This window comes from Pelodiscus sinensis, chromosome 2 (genome assembly GCF_049634645.1).
Source record: "Pelodiscus sinensis isolate JC-2024 chromosome 2, ASM4963464v1, whole genome shotgun sequence".
In the NCBI taxonomy this organism is placed as follows: Eukaryota; Metazoa; Chordata; order Testudines; family Trionychidae; genus Pelodiscus; species Pelodiscus sinensis.
In genome coordinates, this window is record NC_134712.1 from 209,286,261 (window position 1) to 209,313,864 (window position 27,604).

The following is a 27,604-nucleotide window of genomic DNA, read 5'->3' on the forward strand; positions in this document are numbered from 1 at the left end:
AAGCATGAGATGAGGAGTAGTAATAAAAATGAGATGAATTTTGAACTTAAATGTTTGATGTGTTTTAAAGCTGAGCATGTGTGTATAGTCAGGACCTATGCCATAGGTATTATGGTGTTAGGTATGGGAGGAAACCCTGAGAGAGAAAACACTGAAATGTTGCAGGCCCATTTGCAGGAAGGGTGCAAAAGCACCTGCCATGGTCCTCCATAGTCTCCATGTGTCTGATTCTGGACAATTACGGGAAGGCAAGAGCAACGCATTGCCCAAGCCTTCCACCCCCCATGCTTTGGTGGGCCAGGGGAAGGCTGGGGCAGATTCTCCCCTCTCTCCCGGAAGTGAGACTGGTAGTGGGGTGGGGAACCATAAGGGGTGTGTTTGCACCCTTGTGGTCTACATTTGCAATAAAGAGCATGCACGTGCGCGCGCACACACACACACACAAATTCCTGCATAGAGGCCTGTGTTGGTTTGCATATAAATATAACAATTAAGAATTCTAGATCAATTCTAACTGATTTTTGTGAGAATGGTGGTTATTCATGAATTGTTTGAGGAATAATTTCCTTTGTATGGAATCTTTCCTTCTGTTAAATTTTGTATGAAATATGAATAAAAAGTGTTTTGCTTCCTCCTTTCAAAGAACAGAAGCATTTGGTAAAACTTCCGAGACAGCATTTTTCCATTTTTTTCTTTATAGCAGTAAAAATGCTATCTGCTGTTGTGACTATTATTTAGATGTTATTGCCGGCAAAATATAGTCGCTCCTTTAGTAACCTCCCTTTGAGACATGATATAGCATAGTATTTCTCATTAAAATTAAAGTCAGCAGGCTAAACAATTCAAAACTATCCTGACATGTCAACTAGCCAAAATAAATTGAATGACTTATTTATTTATTGTTTTCCTTTCCCAGATAATGAATGGAATGTGTAATGCTACAGGGAGAAAATACTTTACTGCAAGACCTGTATTGTCATGCAGTGTTTTTGTATAGGATGTAAAAGTACGATGTAGAATCCCAGAGCATTAGGAGATTTATACATTTAATTCTCAGCCTTTCAAGATGATCCACATTGGCTTCAGTTGGCTCTGCATGGGTTTAAGGTTCTTCCCACAAGGATTGCAGATTTGGCTCCCTGTATTTTGAAATAGTCATTCGTAGGTATGTGGCAAGCTGAGTTTGTTTCTGTTTTTCCTCTTAAAATGGTTTATTTATATCACTGATTATAGCCAACCACGCACTGATTGGAAAAGTAACAAATTAGAACAAACACAACATGTCACTTGTCCCCTGACCTGTTGGTTATACAGTTCAAGAGCAGACTGATGGAAATTTCCTCTGTCCTTTCTGTATCCCCATTACCCCTGTTTGCAGCAAGGAGTCTCAAGTGCAGAAGCCCTGGTTACTTGTTTTTTTATGGAAACATTCTTTCAGGGAATTATGGAGAGCAGAGTCAGGGGCATAGACTGCAATAGAGGCACAGGCTCTCCATGGAGACAGCCCTGGTTCCCCAATCAAACAATCAGGGACACATCTCTATGAGGGGAACCTTGCTGACATTCCTTTCCCATTAGTTCCTGCTGCAGGGATGGTGGGGGAGGTCCATAATGTTTGTTTCTTAAAAACAGAACTTTTGCAGCTTGTATCTTCTTACTGGTACCACTATGCCCTTTGTTTTGGTACAAAGTACGGTAAAACTCCATTGGTCCGGCATCTAATGCTCCGGCGCTCCTGATGGTCCAGCACCATCAGGAACCTGGAAGTGCTGGGGCAGCCGGACAATTGGCGCTGCTCTGCGCCCGGCTTCCCCGATTGAAACTGACCAGCAGCTGAATCGGGGAAGCCGGGGGCAGAGCAGCTGGGGTGCTGCCGGGTTGGTCCCGCAGCACCGAGGTTGCGGTGCTACGGAACCAACCCAGCAGCACCCCAGCTGCTCTTGGGGATGCCTGGAGCAGAGCAGCTGAAGTGCTGCCGGGTTGGTCCCGCAGCGCCGAGGAGCAGTGCTACGGGACCAACCTGATAGCACCCCAGCTGCTCTGTCCCAGGCGTCCCCAAGAGCAGCTGGGGTGCTGCCGGGTTGGTTTCGCAGCACCGAGGGGTGACGCTACTGGACCAACCCAGCAGCACCCCAGTTGCTCTGCCGCAGGCGTCCCCAATTCAGCAGCTGCTGAAACTGACCAGCAGCGGCTGAATCAGGGACGACTGGGGCAGAGCTGGACTATCAGACTATCAGACTACCACCCCACCCCAAACCCCTCATAGCCCCCCCCTTCTGATAGTCCGGCATATCTGATAATCCAGCACCCCCTGGGTCCTAAAAGTGCCAGATTATCGGAAGTTTACTGTACTCTGCTTGGAAAATTGACTCTATTTCTGCTTGGAACAAATAATTTAGTTTCTCTTTGCTATGCAGATGGATAAAAATGGGATTAAGTAATTATTTGTTTGAAATGTAGATAAGTAAGGGTTACAGTGGTAAAATAATCCATTTAAAAGAACGCAGATGAGGAGGGAATTCAAAAGGAGTAGAAGACTTTCAGTGTTTGCAGGGTCAGATCAGATCAGCAACTAGGAGTGTATGATAAAAAGAGAGGCTGGTGCCAGAGATTAGCATTGCAAGAAGTGTTTTTGTGCAATATCCAAAACCTGTTTTGTTGCCTGTAAGATAGGTGCTTGTGCGGCCACTCAGGAGAGATTCAAATGCCACCAGCTGATTAGGAGAGCACCCACAGCTAGGTTTTTGATTCTACTGGTGATGCACATAAAAACAAATCCTCACATGGATGGAAAGAATCTGCGCATGGATGGAAAAGATTAGAGGGAACATGGCCATAAAGTAAAGGCAGGGTTTGCTGGATTCTTCTCCACATTTCATGCTGTCCACATATGCTCTTTTCCCAAGAGAACATTTGCAGATTCACATCCATAGTGGCATCGTAAGGTTTTCTTCTCATTACCATTTCCTGATTCTAGGAATCTCTGCCTTGGTGGGTGATGTATTTTAAAACACTTCGATTACAGATGGGCCTTGTAGAGAGTTCTAAAAGTATAATGAGACTTTGTCATCATCAAATTCCCTCTGGTAATTCATCATATAGATGAGCCTGTCAACCAAGAACTCTATCTCCAGCTCCCATGCACTCTTGATTTTGCTAGCTGCATTCTACCAGAGGAGCAGAGCTGATTTAGTGGAGTCATAGATTAAAAGGTAGCACTTGCTTAGCTGGGTCCTGAACTGTTGCTTACTTTGAAGACCATAACAAAGGTTTTAAAATGGTATTGGAAGTGAAATGGTACCCAGGGAAGGTTGCACAATTCAGAAGTGATGGGTTCATGGTGGTTCATTCCATTATGAAGTTGGACTTCCCTATTCTGCGAAGCTGGAATCCCTATGCTACTTCCATTTAACAGAATAGGCTGAAACTTTCTAGTCTGGCACACTTGGGACTTGACTAGTGTCAAACCAGAGAATTTGCTGAAATATGGGAGATCAATGTTGCTAGCAGCATTACCAATGCTTCCCCTGATTACTGGGCTTTTAGAATACATTTAGGGTGTGTTTAGACTACAGGTTTTTGTTTTTTTTTTTTCAAAAAAAGGGGCCTGTTTTCGTAAAAACTTCCTCTGAGTCTAGACTGCTGCCGCATTCTTTCGTAAGAACGTGGCATTTTTCTTGAACGTGGAAAACCTCGTTTTACAAGGAATAATGCCTTTTTTTGAAAGTGCTCTTTCGAAAAAAGGTGTTATATAATGCAAACTGTGCTTTTTCGAAAGAGAGTATCCAGACTGCCTGGGTGCTCTCTTTCGAAAAAGTGGCTTGCTTTTTCAAAAGTACTGGTTGTAGTCTAGATGCTCTTTTTCGAAAGAGGCTTTTTTAAAAGTATCTTTACAAGCCTCTTTTGAAAGAGGCTTTTTCATATCTAGACATAGCCTTTGTGGTAAATTAGAGTTAAATAACAGCACAGAACACTGAGAGCCAGGATTGGTGACTGTAAACAAATTTATAGGGACCTTGGCAAACCTGACCATACTACTAAGAAGTGGACCTCTGACTAACTAAAATCATGCTGGACCCCGAATGTTGCTCAACCAAAGCGTGCCAAACTAGAGAGGTTCAGCCTGTACAAATGCAGTGAATTGTAATCTGTTCATAAAGTAATGAATTCATGGATCATTTTGCCCAGTTCCTTATCTGAAAGGAAGGAAGGGAATAGGGATCATCTGAAGAGAACAAATAAAATCCATTCACAAGCATCCCTCTTTTATTCCAAAACTGTTTATTTGTAAAACCTAAAGTATATGTTTCCTGTCAGTTTTATTCTGAACTCCTTACTGGGGAACCAGTGCACTAACGGCCAAACACAGCACCATCCTCCTCAGTCGTGGAGGCCTCTTGTGCTGCAGCACAACTATAGTGGTCCTGGTGCATACTGGACCCAGAAGGTCTAGTTGTGAAGTATAGATGGGGTTGTGACGTCAGGCCTGGTCTTAGAGCAAGGCAAGCAAAGTGGTTGCCTTGGGCCCTGCGCCTTCAGGGCCCCACGCTGCGCACAGGGTTGGGCCGCTAACAAGGGCCATGAACTTTGCAAGATGTCACGGTGAATTCCCCAGCCCAGAGCTGGCTGCTTACACAAGCCGCGTTAGCTGGGTCTGACCAGCTGCCAGCGAAGCTTGGGGGAGAGCAGAGCAGCCCGTAGGACCCATACCTGTCAAACAGGGGAATTAGTTCAAGTCCTACCAGTTGCTGAGAAACTTCACAGCCTGCTGGCAGGGAGGGCACAGCCCTGCCTACAGCTTTGATCTGGCCCTTCCACCTGCAGGGAGCTTCCCATGCCCTCAGGATTATTCTAAGAGGGGTGGTTGAGATTCTGTGGCCTGCACTGTGCAGGGGGTCAGACTAGATGATCATAATGGTCCCTTCTGACCTTAAAGTCTATGAGTCTATGAATCTATGCTGCTGTCCCCTTCACAAGGTTGCAGAACAAGCCCCCACCGTGCAGTTCCCTAGAAAGTTCGTTAGAAAAAAAAAAGCCCAATATTTTTCTAACATTCGAAGTCTTCCAGGGCAGTTTTCATTTAGATGAGATGTCAGCGACACAGTGTCAAGGCATTTTCATAGTTGAATTTGTTCGTTTGCAGAAATGTTTACTGCTTTTGTTTTCTTTGTACAGCAGGAAGAACAAACTGCATGTTAGCAGCCCTCTTTAGCAGATATCCTAGATAAGGCACTACAGTACCTGTCAGAAGTAGCAGCTATTCATTTGCCTCTGTTTCTCACCAGAGACTCTCAAACTCTCTGTTCATTCACTCTAACTCAGCGTTTCCCAAACTATGGGCCCAGTACTGGGCCGCAGGAAAAAAATACTGGGCCTCAGCATGGCTGCCGGTAGAGGAGCAGAGCGGGGCGGGCTGGGAGGAGGTGGCAGTGGAGGGGGAGAACCGGCCGCCGGGAAGAAGGGTTGGGTACAGCTGGGCTGTCCCGCGAAGATCAGGGCAGGCGGGTGGGCGGCAGGTGGAAGCAGGGTTAGGGGTAGCAGGGATGTCCCGTAGAGATCCAGGTGGGTAGGCGGTGCGCTGCGAAAGCAGGGTTGAAGGTAGTGGTGCTATACCGCGGAGATCCAGGCGGGCGGGCCGCAGAAACGGGTGGCAGCAACGGGGCTGTCCCGCGGAGATGGGAAGGGGGGAGGGAGCGAGCAGGTGGCAGAAGCAGTGTTGGAGGCAGCAGCGTTGTACCACGGAGATGGGGGGGAGTGGGCGACGGAAGCAGGGTTGGGGGCAGCGGGACTGTCCTCCAGAGATTGGGGGGGGCTGTCCCGCGGAGATGTGGGGGGAGACAAGCGGGCAGAAGCAGGGTTGGAGGCAGTGGGGCTGTCCAGCAGAAATCGGGGAGGGCAGGTGGTGGAACCAGGGCTGGACTGGGGGGCGGGGAGGCTGGCCAGGGGAGAACAGGAAGAGGAGGACGGGAGAACCAGCTGCGGGAAGCAGGGCTGGACGGGGGCAGCTGGGCTGGTTGCGGGGGGTCGTTGGGGGAGCAGGTCTGACCGCGGGAGATTGATGGGAGGTGGGGGGACCTGGCCGCTGGAAGCAGGGCTGGGCGGGGGCAGCAGGGCTTAATGGGAGATCGGAAGGGGGGGAGCGGGACTGACCTGGGCACATGCAGACCCTACAGACGCTGGCAGAGGAGTGAGTCTCCCTGGGGATTCCATTTTGCCCCCCCCCCCCCCCCCCCACACACACACATAGTGAGCACATCTACTATCCAGGCAGTTCGCAGCTATGGACTGATACACCTAATTATAATAAAACTCACCTAATTAGAAAATACCAGACATTTTATATGTCTGATAATTTCTTAATTTGTTTCTCAGAAAAACCCCTCAAATACCAGATTGTCCGGTACAAAACCGGACACCTGGCAACCCTACCCTCCTTTGCACTCTCCCTCCTAGACAGCTACCCTACCCCCAGTCTGCTCCTGCTCCCCCCTCCTGGAGTGCCCATGCAGCGCTGGGTCCCCCAAACCCTGGCCCAGGCTGGGTGGAGGATGCAGCCAGGTGAGAACTGAAAATTTATTCATTTTTCATTCTTTTTTTTTTATATGTGTTTATATTTTTGGGCTGTAAAAAACAGTACTAAAAAAACCGGGTTCCAACTAAAGTAAAAAGTTTGGGAAACCCTGATCTAGCCAGCTTTCTATCCATCTTACAGTCCATTTATCCAATCCTTATTCCCTTAACTTGCTGGCAAGAATATTGTGGGTGACTGTATCAAAAACTTTGCTAATGCTGGCACTGGGGGCTTTGGGAGGACCAGAAACAACTTATTTGAATATTCATCATTTGCTTAATGAATACGCAAATATGCAAATGAATGTTACTGGTCCTCCAAAAGCTAGTGAATGGATTTACTGGTTCCTGTGTCAAAAAGTTTTAACCCCTCTCCCCCAAACCAACAACCTGACCTGGGGGAAAAAATTAAAAATCTGGGCATATCTAGTTCTTGAGAAAAGCAGACTGGGTAGAACCTGTTAAGTTTTAAAATGTGTTAAGTGCTGTTATAAATAGGATAATGATCAATTCATGTCCATTGAAGATAGGACCAGAAGTAATGGGTTTATTCTGCATCTATGGCAAGTTAGGTTAGCTATTAGGAAAAGCTTTCTAACTACGAAGGGAATTAAGCTCTGGAATAGGCTTCCATGGAGATTGTTCTTAAAAACCTCCAGTGATAGGAATTGCACAAGTTAGACAAACACCTGTCACAGATGGTCTAGATTACTTGGTTCTGCCTCTAGCACATCAGGCTGGATTTTGTAACTTCTTGGGGTTCCTTTCAGCCCGACATTTTCATCATTCTGTGTGATCCCCATTGACTTGAGAGTTCCGTGTGTGAGTGCAGCATTTGGTCTGTAGCTTGTGAATTACTTTGAGACAATACTGAAAGAAGGATGTTGTAAAAATAATAATACTTTATATATGGTGGGGATGTTAAAAAGTGGTTACTTAGGTAACTGTGTCACTGCTGAAAATCACAGTAGTTACATGCTGCAGAGCTTGCAGTGCAGCCGGCTCCATGGGAGCAGGGCTGGGAGGCATGTAACTGTTATGGTGATTGATAATGCTTATCAGTTAACTGTTTAAACAATTACACTGTTACATCTCTAATATATGGTTGGATATGTACTTTTAGAGCTTATTTCAGTTTTATTTTAAATTCAATTTAAGTGATTTTTTTTTTTTATAGTTCTAAGTGTCTGAAGAAAATAAAGAAACATGGATGGCCATAAGTAGTAAGTAATTTTATATTTATCTGTCACAATAATAAAATTAGAAGCAACATACTAAACTGTTGCTATCTATATTTACCAGACTTTCATATTTTGTCATCCAATCTTTGACATAAAATCCTCAATAAAGATAGATTGGAGGTAAAAAGAGATCAAGTAATAGAAATACAAATTCATGGACTAGATTAATAACTAACGTATTTATTTTTTAATCTTCTGTTTTGTAAACAGAGTTGGATTTATCCACATCATTTATCTTTGTAACTTAAGTAGATACTTACTACTTTATTCATAATTGATACTAGGTTTTGTTAAATGATTGTAAAATTTAAACGTGATTATTCACAATATAATAATTCGTGTTGACAAATTTACAGTGCTGAATAAAATTGTTCAACAATAGTGTTCTATAGTACGAGGCTTTTTCTGTTCAGTTATCCTATGCAGAATATATGAGCAACACTCAATTCTTCATAGAAGATATTCTTTAAAAATTATGAACAAATGTTATGCATAGAGTAATTTTTTTCTCAAACTTCAATTTAAAGTGTAGTTTTACCATTATACTTAAGAAAATGATAACAATTTATTACATTCCCCTGATTTCTTTTATATTGATTATTAATTATTGAAGAATTCTCTAAATCATTGGGCCTATAGTCCACTTTGAGAAACACTTTGAGAAAGCTGCTAACAGGCCGCTCCAGTTTGTTTACTTAGCGGCTGCACAGCAATAAATGGCTCTCTTTCCATTGCAGATGGCAAATTACAGCCAATGAGAGCCACAAGGATCCGTGGCTTCAGAACTGCTAAGTAAATAAACCGGAGTGGCCCGTTAGTAGCTTTCTCAATGTGAGTCCATGGCCCACAAACACTGCTCTAAATTAATAATTCTTATTAAATCAATTTTCCTTTTTGTTAGATGACATTTGTAGCCCAACTATGTGCCCACTGAATTCCCCTTGACCTCAAAGAAGGTAGGAATGTAAGCTGAAACACTGTAGCCTTGATCCTGTGTTGTGATCTGACCCAGCCTCATTACCTTCCATGGGGCACAATAGTCTGCCTGTTCTGACCACAAGTACTGGTCTGAGACTTGAGGTATCACAAAACATGATTTACAAACTTTCATTTCCTGTTTAGTGCTTTTAATAAAATATGTTTCCAGAATGTTTGCTTTTACGAGTCTGGGTGCATTTAATTTAATTTGATGTGTTTCCTGGAAATGATTTTGAAATCTTTCTTACATTTTGAATAATTTTAAAGGGATATTGGCATTTTTTTGCTTTAGATAAAATCTTACTTACTCTGAGAAGTAAGATCCTGGTTCTCCAAAAGATCTATCTGTAAAATTCTTACCTTTATGTAGATCTGCATGAAGTGCTGTTTTGGATCCTCACTTTAATAACAGGATTCACATTTTAATTGATATTTCCTGCATCATAAAATATACCACACATTTCATCTGACTTAATGTGCTATCCCTTGTCAATATCTATGCAATTAGTTTACAAAGAGCTGTTCGTTAAATTGGATTTGGCATATCTTGCATATATTGGTTATTTTGTGCTGCAGCAAAAAAGTAATTGAAAACCTTATTTTTATCTTGGGATCTGCAGTATGGTTCAAATCTTACAGTCAGTGTGTAGGTTGACTAAGATGCTTGAGTTACTCTATTGCAAATATTTTTTGTGATGGACTAAAAAAGTGTTCTGTCTTGTATACTTTTAAAAAGACTAAATCTAATAATATAGTGATGTTGCACCACTAGTGAATACAAACCCCATGTAGCTATGAACCATGGAGGGGCATAACTGAGCTATCATATTTCATTTTTTTTTCACAAGTATGCAATATCTTTAAATTCTTCTAAGACACTAATTTGACATAATTTTAATATTAGTAAACCTATTACTTTTAAACGTTTGCAAAATTAATGCAATTTTTCAATTATTTACAGATTGGAGATTCCATTTTCTCAGAAGTTAATTAACTGTTCATCAGACAGATTAGTGTTCTATTGAGGAGCTAAATTTTCTGTGCCTCATATAGTTAAAGAAATAGTAGGAGGATAGGATTTTTGTTTTGATTACAACTTCAATAAATTTACAAAAGAGATGCAGAACCATCCCTGTATGGAAAATAATCTGGAAAAAGTGTACGTGTTGCACAGTCCAACATAGTTCATTTCTCATACTTTTTAGATTTTGTACTATATAAAATTGAAGTACAGGCAGTCCCCGACTTACGCGGATCCGACTTATGTCGGATCCGCACTTACGAACGGGGCTTTTCTCGCCCCGGAGCTCACGGGCGGCGGGTGGCCACCCGTGTCCTCTGTGGTGAGAAAAGCTTCTCCCGGTCTCCCTGGTCTGCTGGGGGGGTCCAGCAAAGCCGCTGGACCCCCCCCAGCAGACCAGGGACACCCGAGCAAAGCCGCCGCCTGGGCGGCTTTGCTCGTTTGCCCGGGAGCAAAGTCGCCCAGGCGGTGGCTTTGCTCTGGTGTCCCTGGTCTGCTGGGGGTGGGGTCCAGCGGCTTTGCTGGACCCCCCCACCCAGCAGACCAGGGGGACGGGAGCAAAGCCTTGGAGCACGCCCGCAGCGGGACAGCCCGGGCACGCTTGGGCTGTCCCGCTGCGGGCGTGCTCCGCGGCTTTGCTCTCCATCTCCCTGGTCTGACCAGCAGACCAGGGAGATGGGGAGCAAAGCCTCGGAGCACGCCCGCAGTGGGACAGCCGCAGCGCGCCTGGACTGTCCTGCTGCCCGCATGCTCTGCGGCTTTGCTCCGCGTCTCCCAGGTCAGCAGACCAGGGAGACGGAGCAAAGCCGTTGAGGACTTGGGCGGTCCCGCCACCCCCGTCTCCCTGGTCTGCTGGGGGGGGGGAGGGTGCAGCTAGTGCCCCCCCCCCAGAAGACCAGGCTTTTCTTGCCTACCCCTGGGGTAGAGCAGCTGGGGGCTGCCAGGTTGGTCCCGCAGCGCTGCTCCGGGCCAACCCAGCAGCACCCCAGCTGCTCTGCCCCAGAAGTCCTGATTCAGCCGCTGCTGGTCAGTTTCAGCAGTGGCTGAATCAGGATGCCTGGGGCAGAGCAGCTGGGGTGCTGCTGGGTTGGTCCAGTAGCGCCGAGGAGCCGCGCTACTGGAGCAACCCAGCAGCACCCCAGCTGCTCTGCCCCAAGCGTCCCTAAGTCAGCCGCTGCTGAAACTGACCAGCGGCTGACTACAGGAAGCCCGAGGCAGAGTTGCTCTGCCCCAGGCTTCCTGGAATCAGCCGCTGATCAGTTTCAGCAGCAGCTGACTTGGGGACGCCTGGGTTTCTTAAGTTGAATCTGTATGTAAGTCAGAACTGGCGTCCAGATTCAGCCGCGGTTGAAACTGATCAGTTTCAGCAGCGGCTGACGCCAGTTCCGACTTACATACAGATTCAACTTAAGAACAAACCTACAGTCCCTATCTTGTACGTAACCTGGGGACTGCCTGTATCAGACTTTGTCTGGTGCTTGGCTGATTGAGCAGTACGGGGTACTGTTGCTTTCTCTCCTACATGTTGAGTTGTAAAAAGGGATGTAAAAAAATGCTTACATACAAGATCGACATTCAGGATGAAATCCTGGACCTAGTGAAGACAATGGCAGTTTTCTGCTGAAGCCTTTCAGTGGATCAGGATTTCACCGTAAATCTCTCCCCAATATATGAATACAAAAATTACAGGACACATAGCTAATGCACAAACTGAGATGTTATCATAGCTGCTATAAATCACTAAGTATTCTTCACTTTTGAGTATTGATAATCGGAATACCGCCAGTGTACCACATTCAAATTGGAAGTGGCTTAAATGGTCCCATAAGTAAGATTGGAAGCCTTCATGAATATAGTGAATCATATAAATGCCACTTGCAGCTAAAAGGAATTAGAGGAGGGATGAGCAACCGGAGAATAGGAAGTGGGCCTCATAAATGGCTCCTCCTTCACCTCAGTGGGCTGCAGCAGTCTGTGACCCATTAGGGTTCCGTTTGCGGCCCTGCAGTCCCCTCTTTCTGTCTCCCCCCACATGCGCCTCTCGTGCACTAGAGCATCAGAGCTCCATACTTTCTACGCCTTCCCCTCCCTCCCAGAGCCTGAACAGCAGTAAACAGCTGATTTGTGGCATTCCAGCTCTGGGAGGGAGGGGGAGGTACAGGGACAGAGCACAAATTAGTGGATTCACGCTCTCCAAAAGTATGGGGGGGGAGAAGTAGGAAGTGCAGAGCTCTGGTTCTCCTGTGCTTGAGAGACATGTGGGTGAGGAGGGTAGATGGCTGCAGGTGGCACCCCAGTGGGCCACATGTAGCCTGCAGGTTGCTCACTAATGAATTAAGGTATTTGCTATTTACAGTAGACTTCCGATAATCTGGAACCTAGGGGACCTAGGTGGTGCCGGATTATCAAATATGCCGGACTATCAGGAGGTACTATAAACTGGTTATATATATACTGTATACATTATATACTGTATATAAAGTGTTCTTAACCCTTTTTATTGTACATACTGTATACAGTATACTGTAATGTTTTCGGTTTTTTTAAGCCTTTTTTACCCTTTTTGCTCTGTTCAGCTGCCGCCGCTGTTACCTTGTAACTCATTTTTGCCGAAGTTCACTCACTAGGCTCTTGCCATTTTGATGCCGGACTATCAGGAGTGCCGGACTATTGGATGCCCGACTATTGGAGTTTTTCTGTATTTGGTGTTATAGTTTCACAGATTTTAAAAAAAGTCCTTTCCCCCTTTTTTTCTTGAAACTCCTTAAAGTCTAATACAATATTTGCAAGTATTTTACAAGTGTCATTCTTTTTATTTAATTAAACATTATAGTTTTGTTTCTTAAATGTTTTTAGCAGTTACTCAAGGGAATTTTATGACCAGTATGCTCAGAGTCAGGAAAAATCTGTGGTCAATAAAATGCAGCAAAAATATTGGAAAACAAAACAAACCCTTATTAAAGTCACAGGAAAGAAGGAAGATGAACATGTTGTGGCTTCAGACGCAGACCTAGATGCAAAACTAGAGGTACGTAATGAATTTACAATAGACATTAATGATGGAAATCTCTTTGGAAATCTGATGATGTGATTGTCTGTGTGTTTGTATCTACATATGCATATGTGTCATAGTTTATATTTATGTGTATAATCTCATGTGCGGGGTGTGCTTGGGGCAGGGGTGAGAATACTGCACTCTTAGATATCCATTACAGTTAACTATATATTTTAAAAAAATACCAGCCAACCTTACCACAGCTGTATTTTGCTTACTAGTTAACCTTCTAACAAAACAGCACAATACTGGAAAAGTGTTCAAATGTTCCTGCTGAATTAACAGACTATTAAAAGAAAACTTTTTTGGGGACACACAAAATGTTGTTGTTATTGTGGTTTTAAAAGTACTCAGTAATGGAATGGTGAAAATAAACATAATTTTTTACCCACTCTCAAAATATTGGGGTGAAATTCTGGTATCACTGAAGTAATTGGAGGGTTTTTTTTATTGGTTCAGTGAGGCTTGGTTTTATCCTAGGTTTCTTAAACTTGGAAAATTATTTTATACCTATTTGTTTTTCCTGTAATTTTAATTTGGAGGGTTTTTTTTATTCAAATGGTTGTGTAGTGCTGATGCCACAGAATATCTTAGATAGAATGATCATTGTTGAATGCTAGTTGAAAATTGCTATGTAAATAAGATATTTACTGGCTTTTATAATTAATTTTTCCCTCTAAAACTATACTTATTTTAAGATGAGACCAAATATTAGGCCCGAGAACCATGATAATGTCTTCTACTATGACATATCAGGATACAGTCAAGACTGAGTATCTGTGTCACTGCCCTCTTAACTTGGGCTGCCCTTTATAGTTATTCCTGCACCACTGTGCACGCACAGAATTCATAGCTCCTCACTACTCACTTCATGCCCCAATTGTTCCTCGGCCTGTGGGGAGAGAGGTTACTATATGGAGAACTGCTCTCTCTTCTACCCAGCCTCTGTGCATCCAGATCACCCCAGTCCTGAATCCCTACTCCACCAAGCCTCACCCCTTGCATCCGGAGGCCTCCTGCACTCCGATGTCCCCACTACACCTCATACTCTTTGACTCCCCCTCCTGAACTCCACCTTTGCTGCATCTATACCCCTACTCCTGTACCCAGACTACCTTTGGTTGTCCCCCCTGCACTTAATCTCTAGCCTCACTGTGCCCTAACCAGCTGCACCCAGTCCCCCACCCTACCAAGCCCCACTCCTCCAGGACCTGGACCCTCTCAACTGAGCCCTAAATCCCCATCCTGTGGAGCCCCTACTGTCTTCACCAGGATACCCCCCACAAAGTCCCATTGCCCCTGCATCAGCCACCCTCCAGTGAGCCCCTGGACATTCAGATCCTTCCACACCCAGATCTCTGCTTAAGCCACTCATACCCACATTGCCTCACACAGAACCCTTTTACCTGACTCCTCTCCCCACTAAGCTATTTTGATCCTGCCAGGTTGAGCCTGCCTATGTAAATCTAGTGCGCCCGGCACAGAGCGGAAAGGTGCTACGGTGTTTCTAGGGCAGGACTGGCCCTTGTGCTGTGTTAGGGCTGGGTAAGGCCACACTGCTGAGTTGCTGAGTTGCTGAGTCTGTGCCCGGAGGAGATCAGGGCAGCAGGGTGATGGCCCACCTCCACACAGCCAGTGACTGGTGCTCCCCACTGCCATGCTGGAGCCGCCACATTTACTTATTGACACACACAATTTGCAGACTTATATTTTTGGGCTCAGAATTCTAGCTCCACGTTTGCTGCTGTAGCCTCCAGCCTGGACTGCTCACCAGCACCATCCAGCATGCACATCCCTGCCAGCTATTTCCTCTTGTTTGTGCTGCAGCCAGCCAATTGCACCTTGGCACCTACCTGCACGTCCCTTTGCTGCTGACTGGGAGAGTCTCGCTGCTCTGTCCGCAGCAGGGAGTTGCTTCTGTCGCTGAGGGTACATCTACACTAGCTCGTTAGTTTGAGCTAGGTAGGGTAATGAGGGCAAGCGGAGTTGCAAATGAAGCCCGGGATTTAAATATCCTAGGCTTCATCTGCATGTTCCCAGGTGCCACCATTTTTAAATCCCCCTTAGTCCGAACTCCGTGCCCGTGGCTACACGCGGCACGGAGTAGGTAGTTCGAATTAAAGCTCCTAATTCGAACTACCATTATCTTCATTCCACAAGGAGTACCGGTAGTTCGAATTAGGAGCTTTAATTCGAACTACCTACTCCATGCCGTGTGTAGCTGCGGGCATGGAGTTCGGACTAAGGGGGATTTAAAAATGGCGGCGCCCGGGAACATGCAAATGAAGGCCAGGATATTTAAATCCTGGGCTTCATTTGCAAGTCCGCTTGCCCTCATTACCCTACCTAGCTCGAACTAACGAGCTAGTGTAGACATACCCTGAGGGAGAAGTGCCTCTCTCCCAGCCAGGCAGCTCTGTGAACAAGTCCTGAGCCCCCGGCTGAATGGGACTCTTTAAGCAGCCACGGGGCTGTGTTGTCATGCAGCATAGAGGGAACACCGACTGCAAGCAATGCTGATTATTTGATAGACAAGCCTAGCACAAATATATACTAAGCCAGGCTGAAGTTTTGGTTAAGTTGTATGGTGAGTTGTATGCTGAGTGCCTTTTCCAGTATGTTTGTGTAGTGCCTAGCATAGTGGGACCCAGATTGCTGTTGGGTCCTGACGGTGCTATCATAATAGAAATGATAATAAAAATTCAAGCTAAGAAATATTTTTCTGATAAGTTACTACGCTGAAATAGAAACAAAACAGATCAGTTTGAACATTCTTTGTGATCAATGGCCTTGCCTATTGATTTATAAACGAAAGCCCCAGTCCTGCAAAGGGATCTGCATGGATAGATATTTTTTATCCATGAGAGAGTCCCACTGCAGTCTGTAAGTTTCCAACACCCACATATCCCTTTTCAAGACTGTATCCTTATATTGAAAAGCTAGTAGGCATTGTGTTATCTCCTATACTCCAGTTCAGATGTTCTGTGTCTGCCTCTCTTTACTTTTTTCTTCCAAACTAGAGTTTTATACAACTTCATGGCTAGTGCATAGATTTTAAAAAGTCAGTCAAGTAGCATAAGAAATAAACATTTCCTTTGAGAGCTGTCACTTTGTTTTGTTATGTTTTTTTCTTATGTTTCCTTTCTCTGTTTTCGATATGTTTAATTTGAACCTGAGAAAAGGCAATTAAAGAAAAATCTTGTATTCAAGCATAAGAAGGTTTTAGAAACAACACGTATAAAAGGAAATAATGATTTAAAAAAAATTTTTTTTACAAGTGATGCAGGTTTATTTTAGAACAAATACTTTTTTCTTTCAAATATTTCTTGCTTATCTTTTATAATTACCTTGTTTTATATTTAATTTCAGCTGTTCCACTCGATTCAGAGAACATGTATGGAGTTGCTTAAAGCAATCGAACTCTATCAAAAAAGAATTTGTTGTAAGTATAACTAACTACAGCAATTAAGCTGGGAGGTGGGTCTGCAATATGGAAGTAACTAATGCGTGAAAGTGAAGATGATCGTGGGATACAGGCTACTGGCTTCATCCTGGTTATATTTGAAGCTAACTTTCCATAATAAAGCCAGTTTTTAAATTTGGCCAAAGTTTCTTCAAATCTCCTGAGATTGTAGATGTGGATACTAGGCTAATATAGATGGGAGTACATGCAGGAGAGATAGGGCTTGACTTTTGAATACTTTCCTAACTCAGAGGTGGGTAACCTTTTTGGGGTAAGGGACCTCTGACCCATAGAAAAATCTCTGAATAAAAGTGAGAAACGAAAATAAAAACTACTTTACTGATGTGGCTTCCAACTGAGAAGCAGAAAGATACTCTCTACATTCCCCTTGCACACCAGAGCCTAGGAGGAGCCAGGCTAGTAGATTTTGTGGGGGCCCCCCAGGCTCTGGGGTTCTGTTTGGGGAGGCTGCCGGGAAGCAGACTTGAAAAGGGAGGGTGCTGGAGTGGGTTGGGAGTTGTTGAGTCTGGGAGGGTGGTAGATGCAGGAGCAGGTTGGGTGGGAAGTAGGGTGCAGGAGCGGAGTAGGGGTGGGGGGTTTGGGTGGAAGGTTGGGTGCAGGAGCAGAGGGGAGTGCAAGAGTGGTCTGGGGATGGGCAGTATGGGGGGGAGGGATGCAGGAGTGAAGTCGGGATCAGGGTTTGGGTGGGAACGGGTGCAGGAGCGGGGGGGGTCTGAGCAGGAGGAGGGTGCAGGAGCAGACTTGGGGCAGAGTTCTGTGGATGGATGTGATTTTAATGTGCATCAAGGTTAATGGAAGTCTTAACACAACACAGCCATGACACTGAATTGATAGTCAAACTGGCCCTGACATGTGGACAGCCATGACGAGTGGCAGATTAGAAAACCACATGTGGAAAAGGGTAGGTTATGCTGTGGAGCAGAAAATGAGCTGATGGATGACTAGTCAAGGAAAGATCCTCACTGGTTGGGGTGGCTGGATCTAATCTGTAGAGTGTTGTAGGTATTTCCCCCTCCTCCCCACCTCTGCCTACCCCTCAAGAAAAGGTCTCAAGATTTAGAGGGAAAGTAAGGTTACACAACAATTAAATATATCGAATTAGTGTTCCATGGTAGTAATCATGACTGAAGTGAAGTCTTTTGTGTGAAGATTATATAGGGAGGAACACACTTGATTAGAATGCAGCGTGGGTGTACAGTGAATTTGGCTAACAAGTGGCCCTTGCTCACATTTAGAAATGTAACTTGTTTAACATTTCAATTACAGTAATGGCTCTGTCCCTCTCCCTTCACGTGTCATTTGTTTTACATCAAGTCTGCATAACCTGACATGTGGATGGCCAAGAGGCTGGCAGACAGGGAGAGTTCTAATCTGGGGGAGCAGGAAAAAGTGCTTGCTGCAGGGGACAGCTGATCTGGAAGAGGTCCATGAGGTGAGAGTGGCTGTGACCTTCCAGCATCACAGAGATCTGGTTTAAGGCCACTACTAAATGCAGTTTACTTACTTCCCCTCCAGAAGTATCTAGCTTTCTGCCATGTGACACTCCCTCTTCCAAAGCCCCAGAAAATAAAACAGGAGAGACTTTCAAACTATGCAGCTTTTGAAACACCACACAGTGAGCAGACCATTCAATTGACTTAAAAAGAAAATCACACATTTAGCCTGAAAAATTAAATCCCCAACTAAATAATGCAATAATAGGAAGGGGAAAGAGATTTTAAGGGACCAGCTGATGTAAATCAACATTGGCTTTAAACAAGCTATGCTATTTCAGATCAACTGAGGATCTGGCTTCAAGAGCTTAAAAAAAACTATCAAGGGAAATAATATTGTCATGACACAGTAGGTTCCTTCATATGATCTCACAAAGGTGTATCTTTATTCAAACAAAAACTAGCACATTCTCCTGTTTTCTTTCAGCCCAGAGATCATTTTGCAGTTCTTATTACACTACACCAAACTCACTGACAGATGTGTTCAAGTGAATCGGCTCTTTTGTTTCATAAAGGCAGGCACTGCACAAAGGTTAATTAGAAAAAGCTTTATTTTTTTCTGTGCTACTTGGATCAGAAGTGACTTGTTAGTCTATTTGTGCTGTTGACATTTTTAAACAGTTAAAACCTGTTAGATTGCACATATATGACTGCTCGTTCCCTTTTCATTAGTTTTGTCTCAGGAAGAAAATGAATTGGGGAAATTTCTTCGATCACAAGGTTCTCAGGATAAAACCAGGGCAGGAAAAATGATGCAGGCCACAGGAAAGGCTCTCTGCTTTTCTTCTCAGCAAAGGTATGTCCTCTTCATCCTGTAATGGAAGCATTACTCCATGTCTTCATTCCTGGTGGACCAAATTCTGTGCTCTGACTTTTTTCACCATCTTCAATGACTGGCTTGCCTTATTCCATTTTGAGCTGAACAGTGTGGCTGCCTGCCTCAGAATGAGGCATCACATGCTGAACACTGGGAGCTTGATATTTTCATTCTAGGTTGGAATCTGGCCCTGAGCACAACTAGTAATAGCTGTAGGTGGGATCTTCAAAAGTGTGTAAGTCTCTTAGGAGCACAAATCTCACTGACACTGACAGTGCCCCTAAGTAACCTGGATGTTTTTTAAAATCCCTCTCCTTGCATGTGTCAAACTAGGTCCTTTTAGAATGCTGGTAATGTACACTAACCCACCACCAAACCCCCAGAGACCCATAAGTAATACTGTATAATAAGAAAACTTGTTTATGTTTATAAATATTTAGAGCCAGAATAACATTTTGATTTTTTTAGCTAAATATGTCCTTCCTTTGCCCAATCTGCCAGTTCTCCCCTCCATCTTGGTGATCCACCCTCTTCCTAACAACTCGTTACTGTACTTGATTGTGTCAGCAGCCTCTGGCCATCTCAGTAATGGAAGATCAGCCAGAGGTAGCAGCTCCTTGGCTATGCCAGCCCTATTATAACTAGACATTCCCCTATGCCAGGGAAATCCCCAAGGAGCTACTTAAATTATCTTTAAAATCTGCTTTACACCACTAATAGGCTGTTAAGTGTGTCTCAGTGAGACTGCTGCTGGAGGGGGAAGGCAACAGCTGGCAGTAGAAAGGGCAAGTTCCTACTGGGCAGGACTTTTTGAGAGTCTGTTAAGAGGAGAATGTGGGAATGGGTGGGAGAGCTGATGTACCTAACTGTCTCTCCATAATTCTGGGTCTAAAGAGTGTGGTAGAAAATGCCTTAACATTTCATAAAAATAAATAATAAATTATTCTAATTCCTTTGAAAACTCAGATTAATTACCTGCTCATAACAAGATGATATTCTGACCCCTCCCATTAACCTAATATGCAGTTTAACAATACAGTCCTCATATATCTGTGATATGTAGCTAGTGACAAGTGCTTTTCCACAGTCTTTGTGACTATTAAATGTAACTTCCATTTGATAATTTCACTTGTGCAAATATTTAAATTGACATACATACACGGATACATTTTGCAGTTAATCAAAAATATACTGAGAGAGGTTTCTTTGTCACTGCTTTTAGAAGCTAAACATAATTGTGAAAATCATGATGCTTATGACGAAAGCGTATACAACGTGAACGTAAAGAAATCCTCTTCACTTATGAACTTAAATGTGTCTTTGGATCATCTCACATGTTGTGGTAGTCATTTCAGTGAATTTCTTTTAGACTGACATGTCCAGTCCACACTTTTTAGAAATGTCTCCAGGTTGTCTCTGTTTGTCTGCTATTAAAGATAACAGTTATTCTTTTTTGTGGATCAATTTAATATATACACACACACTGTTTTTTTTAAAGGTTGGCGTTACGTACTCCTTTGTGCAGACTATACCAAGAAGTGGAGACTTTCAGATATAGGGCCATTTCGGATACGTGGCTGACGGTTAACCGAATGGAACAGTATCGGACTGAATACAGAGGAGCACTACTGTGGATGAAAGATGTCTCTCAAGAGCTGGATCCAGATCTTTACAAGCAGATGGAGAAGTTTAGGAAGGTATGATGTTTCCTGTGGTTTGCTGGATGGGAGGTATGATAAATGGTACTTAAGCATGATTTTAACTTCTGTGAGGAAGACATTTAACAGCACTGAGGATGGAATCAGTCATAACTGATCTTTTTCATGTGGCAGAACACTCATTTAATTTGATACGGAATATTATATCTTTCATAGTTTTGAGAAGCTGAGGGGGAAAGAAAGTGGCAAGATATCGTAATTCCTAAATACCTGGTTCTAATTAGAATATTTTTATTGGGGTATTTTATACAATATATATTTTTAAATGCTTAACTGAGGGCAACACCTCAAAATGATTAGCAAAAGGAGATATATATGAACTCAACCTGGGTGGAATAGATTGATGATGCTACTAGAAAGTGTGAAAATTCTGTATAGAGTAACAAAAATGCCCTAATACCTGTTGCCGAGTTGCACTGTAAAGGCCAAGATTTTCAAAAGTAACTAGTGATTTCTTTAGGCATCTCATTTTTTTAGCACTTGATTTGGGAAACCTTAGACCACATTTTGTCCAGATAGTTCTTCTGTCTGTGTAGGAACACCACCCTTCTGAATGATGTTAGCCAGGCCAACAAAAGCACTCTTCTGTTGGCATAGCCGCATGTAGATGAGTTATTTTTATGGCAAAGCTATGTCAGTCAGGGATGGCTTTTTTTCCCCCTCTTTCACAATGCTGACCAATATAGCTATGCCAATATAAGTTTTACGTGTAGACCCTACTGATTTCCTTTGGGTCAATTCATTCATAGGAGGCCTTTACAGTCATAGCTATGGGACAAGTGGCTGTTCTCCTTACGGAATGTAGGACTAGTCATATGCTTGCTCTTATGAATCTGGCTTGGAGTGAGTGGGTGGCAGAATCCTGGATTGCAGGCTCGGGGTCAGCAACATGTCTCTACACAAACACAAGTGTCCATAGTTAAAATGTGGCTCCCTGCACATGGCTCCCCTCCTTGCTGTTGCTGATGGAGGTGCAGCCAGATGACTTTGCATGCTGCCTCCATTCCCCCTCCTGAAGCTTTGATTGTGTGCCTCCCAGAGCTGCAGGAGCAGCCCCTGCAGTCAGGGGCAGCATGGCTACACAACAGCCTGGCCATGCCTCTGCGAGCAAGAGCAGGTATGGGGAGCTGCTTATGGGAAGCCACCTGAGGTGAGCCCCCTGCAACCATGCCTGCAGAGGGAAGAGAGGCAAAGGGGCCAATTGTTCAGGAGCCTGGGCAACTGAAGAAGGCCCAGGAACTCCAGGCCCTTTTAAATCACCTAGGTAGGCTGCAGGGACTTTAGATATGTACCCTGTAGCTACCCAAGAACAGCAAGAACAGGGGCAGTTGCTTTGCCTGCTCCTTGTGCTGAGCTGAAGAGCCTGGCTGACAGGGCTGGCCTTATCATGAGGCAAACTGAGGCAGATGCCTCAGGTGCCAGACTGTGGCAGGGGGAATGCCACTAGGACCCAGAGAATTGAGAACTTTTGAAGTTTTGGCCCAAGCGAGGGGGGTAAAGGGGCGTTATTTGAGCTTCCCGCCTCAGGTGCCAAAATGTTGTGGGCCAGCTCTGCTAGCTGAGGTGTGGACTGGCTGGGGCAGTGTCTGGGGTGGAGACTGACTCGTGGACCCTGCCTTTCCTAGCAGATCAGGGAATTTGAAACATAGGAAAGGGAGAGAGTCTCTTGGCTGTGCCCAGAATCAGCCTTCCCCAACTCTCCCATTGGGTGCTGCTCTCTTCCAGACTAGCTTGGGCTCTCTCAGCAGTGAATAGAGCTGATCTCGCAGAGAGGCAGGTCTTCCCTTATGCCTGGCCAGTTCCTGTTTGCAGTAACATCCCCCTCTGCATTTAAATAGCATCAGATACACATTTCGGGCAATTCTTAGAGGTACTCAGACGGTCAATCTCCAGTTCCTGGGGAAGCTGGCTGCCAACCTTTGAAATGAGAACTGGGCTGCTCAGGTTTATCTGCATGCGAATTGCTCTGAAACAAGACAGTCAACTGTGGGCACCGCCCCTTTAGGAGCTCACGAAGGATTCATCCTCCCAATCCTGTTACAATTCCCAGTCCCCACTTTTAGGAGGCTCTGAAAGATTAGAGCAGAAGCCACTAATGTTACACTGTTGCTTCAAAACCATTCCCATACTAGGTTACTCAGGTTTTTTCAGTATGAAAAATTATGTGTACTATTTTAAGAGTTGAATGACGGAATAACATAACATCCTGCCTGCCGGTGTCCATCACTGATTCTGGTAATTTTCTCAAATGTTCATTGTGCAACATGGTTGTGCTGACCATTGTTGCAGGCAAAGAACTACTCTCTGAATACAGGCATTTATAATGTCAACAGAAATAGCATAATACTGTAGGTCATTGGCTTGAAATCTAGAAGTTACTGTGGTACATATGTGCCCTGTAGAAAGTTGTGTAAAGGAGAACTTGCTCTCCTTGAAGTATTAAACTAACCGTCTTCATTAAGATGAAGTAAATGTTTTCATAGGCTCATACCACACCATATATTGTATTTGGTTTGGGAGGAAAGAGTTAAAACATGAATCAATCACTGATAGCAAGGAATTGGCATGTTTGGTTCATATGAACATTTGCGAATGCAAGCTCTCACAATAGGAATGGGGAGGGGAAGGATAAAATTTCCAAATCATGACAATACTCTTTTTTTTAATGCATCAGTACAGGGTATGCCTGCAAATCTCAGGGCACCTTACTTGTATTTCATTATGGCTGGTGGGAAATATTTATAATGGCATATTGTTGCAGGCAAAATAATTGGTCTGGTCCCAGCCTTAGCCAGTTGCTTAGATATCGTGTATGAGTTAATAGAAATACACTATAAAAGCAGTGTTTGGATAAAGAGCTGAAAAGTAGTATTGGTAATGGACATTCAAACCTGATTTATGCCTTTCTTGTGAAACATGTGATGTGGAAGTAATACAATATAAAAGAGAGAGTCGTTAAGATAATGAGGGTTTTGTAAGGCAAGCTAGTTAAAATCTTGTCCATGAAATTTAAGTCTTCTCAGGAAGCTGTGCTTCAGACTTGGCAAAGAGGACTTTTAAAAGTTGCTTGTCTTCAAAGCTACGTCTAGACTGCAAGCCTCTTTCGAAAAAGCCTGTTTCAAAAAAGAGCATCTAGACTACAACCACTACTTTCAAAAGAGCAAGCCGCTTTTTCAAAAGAGAGCACCCTGGCAGTCTGGATGCTCTCTTTCAAAAAAGCACAGTTTGCATTACATAGTGCCCTTTTTCGGAAGAGCACTTTCGAAAAAAGGCGTTCTTCCTTGTAAAACATGTTTTTTCCGCTGTGGAAAAACTGCTGCGTTCTTTTGATTTACTTTCGAAAGAACACGGCAGCAGTCTAGACACAGGGGAAGTTTTTTCGAAAAAAGGCCCCCCCCCCTTTTTTTTTCTTCTGAAAAAAACCTGTAGTCTAGACACTCCCCAAGTAGCTTTTCTTAGAGCTTTTAGGACAGGGGTGACCAACCAGTTAGAGACTAAGAGCAAAAATAGCTGTGGATAGAGTGCAAAGAGCCACATTATCTATCTACAGCCGCTCCCCGAGTTACAACCACTCCACTTACGACCATCTGCACTTACGACCACTTTGGTCGTAAATGCGGAGCCGAGTTACAAACGGCGCTCTGCGCTTACGAACAGCGCGGTCACCATATAACTCTATGGGATCCGAGTTACGAACACTTCGAGTTACAGACCAAGAGTTGGTCTGTAACTTGTTCTTAATTCGGGGAGCGGCTCTATCTATCTATCTATCTATCTATCTATCTATCTATCTATCTATCTATCTATCTATCTATCTATCTAATCACAAAATGTAGTGATAAAAATAACAATAAAAAAGTCTCTAGTCACTTAAATTTACGGCTAGTCCATAGATCTTCAGAGAACTTGACAATGAGCAAACATGGAAAAAAAACCTTTGAAAATATAGTAATATTCTCACACTAAAAATAAGCACCACCACCATGTATTTTAAGTTTAACACTACTGCCCTATTATGTCCTGTGAGTTTTTTTTTTTTTTAAATTAAACTGAACTGAGAAGTAAATTAGCACAATGTGAAGTGCCTGTTTCACTCCAACTTGTTGATCTCTGTTATGGTTTCCTTATTTTTTTTACTTATAAAGATTATGGCTTTTTTATAGTTCTAAAAATTCAGGTCTGTCCTAAACTGCAAATATGAGAGATTCAAAAACAATAGGGAGAGACTCATCTCTCAGAATAATTGCTTCAGCCTAGCAAACAATAGCCTTTGAATTTTCTTTAAAGAAACACAGTGTAAACCAGGTACATGCTGATTCTTTTTTTGAAAGTAGAAATAAAAGATCCTCCAGAAAAGTGTTTATTTTCCGGAGAATCACATCTAGACTGGCGCTTTTCTCCGGCTTATCCCCAAGCTGGAAAAAAGTGGCAGCCATGTAAATGCAAATGTTGCGGGGGACATTTAAATCCTCCGCAGATTTGCAATTGCGATGTGTCTCATTAGCATCCCTTTTCCGGAAAGGGATGCCAATGTAGACACAGCCTTTGAGTTTAAGGTGCTTCAGTTCCCCCACCTGCCCCATCCCTCCACCAGAGCCAGGCACCCCCAGCCCCTCTGCTCTAACCCAATGCCCTCTCCCTCCCACAGAGCCAGGCACCACCCCTGCTGTAACTCAATGCACCCACCCCTTTCCCAGAGCCAAGCCCCCCCCAGTCCGCCACTCTAACCCAATCCCCCTCCCCTCAAGCCAGGCACTCCCAACCCCTCCGCTCTAACCCAATCACTCTCCCCCAGAGCCAGGCACCTGCAGCCCCAGAGGCATAGCGAGGGTGTTATGCTCCCGGGGGCAAAATTTGCACCCCCGAACCCCTGCCAGCATGTGACAGGGTCCCAAACCTGGCGAATGGCTGAGACCACCTCTGCAAGCGGGGGGGGGAGGGGGGAAGGAGGGGCGGAGCTTGTATTGCGTCTTCCTCTGCCCCCTCCAGTTTGGGGCCAGGCTCCCGCATGCACTAACCCACTGGCGGAGGTGGAGGAGGGTGAGGCTGGAGGCGGGGAGGAGGTTCCAGCTGGCGGCGGCAGGTGGAGGAGGAACAGGCAAGCTGAGGGATGACAGGGGGAACCGAGGGGGGACTAAATTGGCACCCTCCTAGCATGGTACCTAGGGGCAACTGCCCCTCGCTCTCTCCTCACTACACTACTGCCCAGCGCCCACCTCCACTGTAACCCAATGCCTGGGTCTCACCAGAGTCACCGCCACCACCATACGCTTCTCTCTTCAAGTGCTGGGGTGTGTACGCAGAGTGGCCGTGAATAGTCTGGGTGCTCAGCTCTGAACTAGCAAGAGCCGCATTTCTTAGAGCAAAGAGCTGTGGGTTGTCCACCCCTGTTTTAGGAGTTTTTCATCCTGTTTACAGCACCACTCCTGGGAACCAAGTATTTTGAAACATGTATAATTCTGTAACCAGTTTGATTTAACTGTATATCAAAGTTCTGTAGCTTTGCTGCAGAGGAAAAGGTGAAAGAATTTACTAGGAGGAAATCTCTAATTTCTCCTCATTCCTCCCATCCCCAGCTATTATATGACATTCAACTTTTCAGACCACATTGGAATGCCAAGTACAAAAAGCTCTACATAGTATAGCTAGCAAAATAAACTTATTGGATAATGATACGGCCAATCTCTATAGTTCCTCTCCACACTGAACAATTGCTGCATCAGACTGCTCATGTATTCAAAGGTTGTTAATTTTGTATCAGAGAACTATATTGTTGTGTTCTCTAATATTGGAGAAAATGTGGACTGCTTTATGCCTAACGATTTTTGTAGATGGATTTTATCAAATAAGTTATGATGGTGCTCAGAACAGTTCAGCTACTGTAGTTCTCAACAGTAGAAGGTGCAGAGTTGTTTTTATTCTCCTCTTGCTTGCAAATCTAAATTGAGCCATAATGTGGCAGTGTTCTACTGGATTTTTTTAGAAGGGATTTGTATAATTACAACTGAGAATTCATGTGGTGATTTTGTATTCAGTAAAAGACCGTATGGACTTTGGAAGAACAAAATCTTTAAATATGAAGTGCCAACTTGGAGGAAAAATAAAGCGTATCATTTGTGTGCTGCATATTCAGTAATGCAAGTAGTGAGATTGAGATCAAATCCTTAGAGGGTTATTTTAATTTTTTTTAAAAAATGTGCTATTCAGACTCTGAAAAACGACAATATTTATTTTAACAGTAATCTTTTATTAACTTTTAGTAGTTAACTAGGGGGCTGCGCCTGATGCTCGCTGCTCTTGCCAACCCTCCTGTTGCGGGCGGTAGGCAACCCTGGCTCTCCCCCTGGCCATTGGGGAGCGCCGGGCTGTGGCTGCGCCAGCCAGGGTGCCTCTCCCCCTGCCAGCCCTGTGCTTTCTCTCCCTCCCCACCCCCCACCATGCTGGTCCTGCCGCTGGCGCAATGGAGCAGCTGTTTTTAAAATACCAGCAGCCACCTGCCACGTGGCAGCTGCCAGAGCTTCAGCCAGCTGCTGTGTGGTGGCTGAGGGGACCAGGGTATATTCTAGTCCTCCCCATCCCCCCACAACCCTACGGTGTGGGTACTACTAAGACTCCATCAGTTATAGATGTACGCTTTGCAATGGTTTGGCCCATATTCCTCCCCATTATCTCATCTTTCCTCTTCAGCTTCAGTCAGACACTTTTCCTTGCGACTTCAGTCCTAATTAAATAAGCATGGGAAAAGAAATGTAAGATGTGAGAAGTGGCACAGGGGCTTAGTCTGCAGTGTGTGGTGCGCAGGTGCTGTGGTAATGGGTGTCCTAACAAGAGCCTAGCTAGATAGCTCTGCCCAACCGGAAACCCAGCTTTGAAGGTGAGAATGCATAAAGGCTTGGTTTTGGGGCCTCGTGGAAACTGGTCTCAGGTCTATGAATGGATCAGAATATCCTCAGGTAGGAACCAGAAAATAGGAGGAGACACACCCTTCCTACATATCATAGCCCTTAAGTCTGTAAGATTTCCAGCATGCTCTTATATATGATGTGGATCCTCATTGTTATGTGTAAGGAGACCCTGGGGTATGTCAGACATTAAACCATGAATGCCAGATTCAAAACTGACAAAGGAGAAAGATACTTTATTCACCTAAAAATATCCCTAGAGATATTTTGAATAGCTTGTACAGTGTAATGCATTTTAGATAATTTTAGGAAGTTGTAGATGAAA

The 27,604-nt window shown here is 44.3% G+C and overlaps 1 protein-coding gene across 6 annotated transcripts in view; it reads left to right on the forward strand.

Moving 5' to 3' along the window:
* The window catches only part of ICA1 (islet cell autoantigen 1), a 124,829-nt gene that overhangs the window by 13,733 nt on the left and 83,492 nt on the right, over positions 1-27,604 (forward strand). For 3 of the 6 annotated variants that reach the window (XM_075922319.1, XM_075922317.1, XM_075922318.1), the window contains exons 2-6: positions 7,748-7,793; positions 12,667-12,838; positions 16,235-16,307; positions 18,515-18,638; positions 20,158-20,356. In XM_075922319.1, the coding sequence (XP_075778434.1) occupies positions 7,777-7,793; positions 12,667-12,838; positions 16,235-16,307; positions 18,515-18,638; positions 20,158-20,356 (585 nt within the window). In that variant the 5' untranslated portion in view covers positions 7,748-7,776. Of the gene's footprint in view, positions 1-7,747; positions 7,794-8,712; positions 8,768-12,643; positions 12,839-16,234; positions 16,308-18,514; positions 18,639-20,157; positions 20,357-27,604 lie in introns of all 6 variants that reach the window. The other 3 variants (XM_006114513.4, XM_006114514.4, XM_006114511.4) reach the window with 3 other exon arrangements.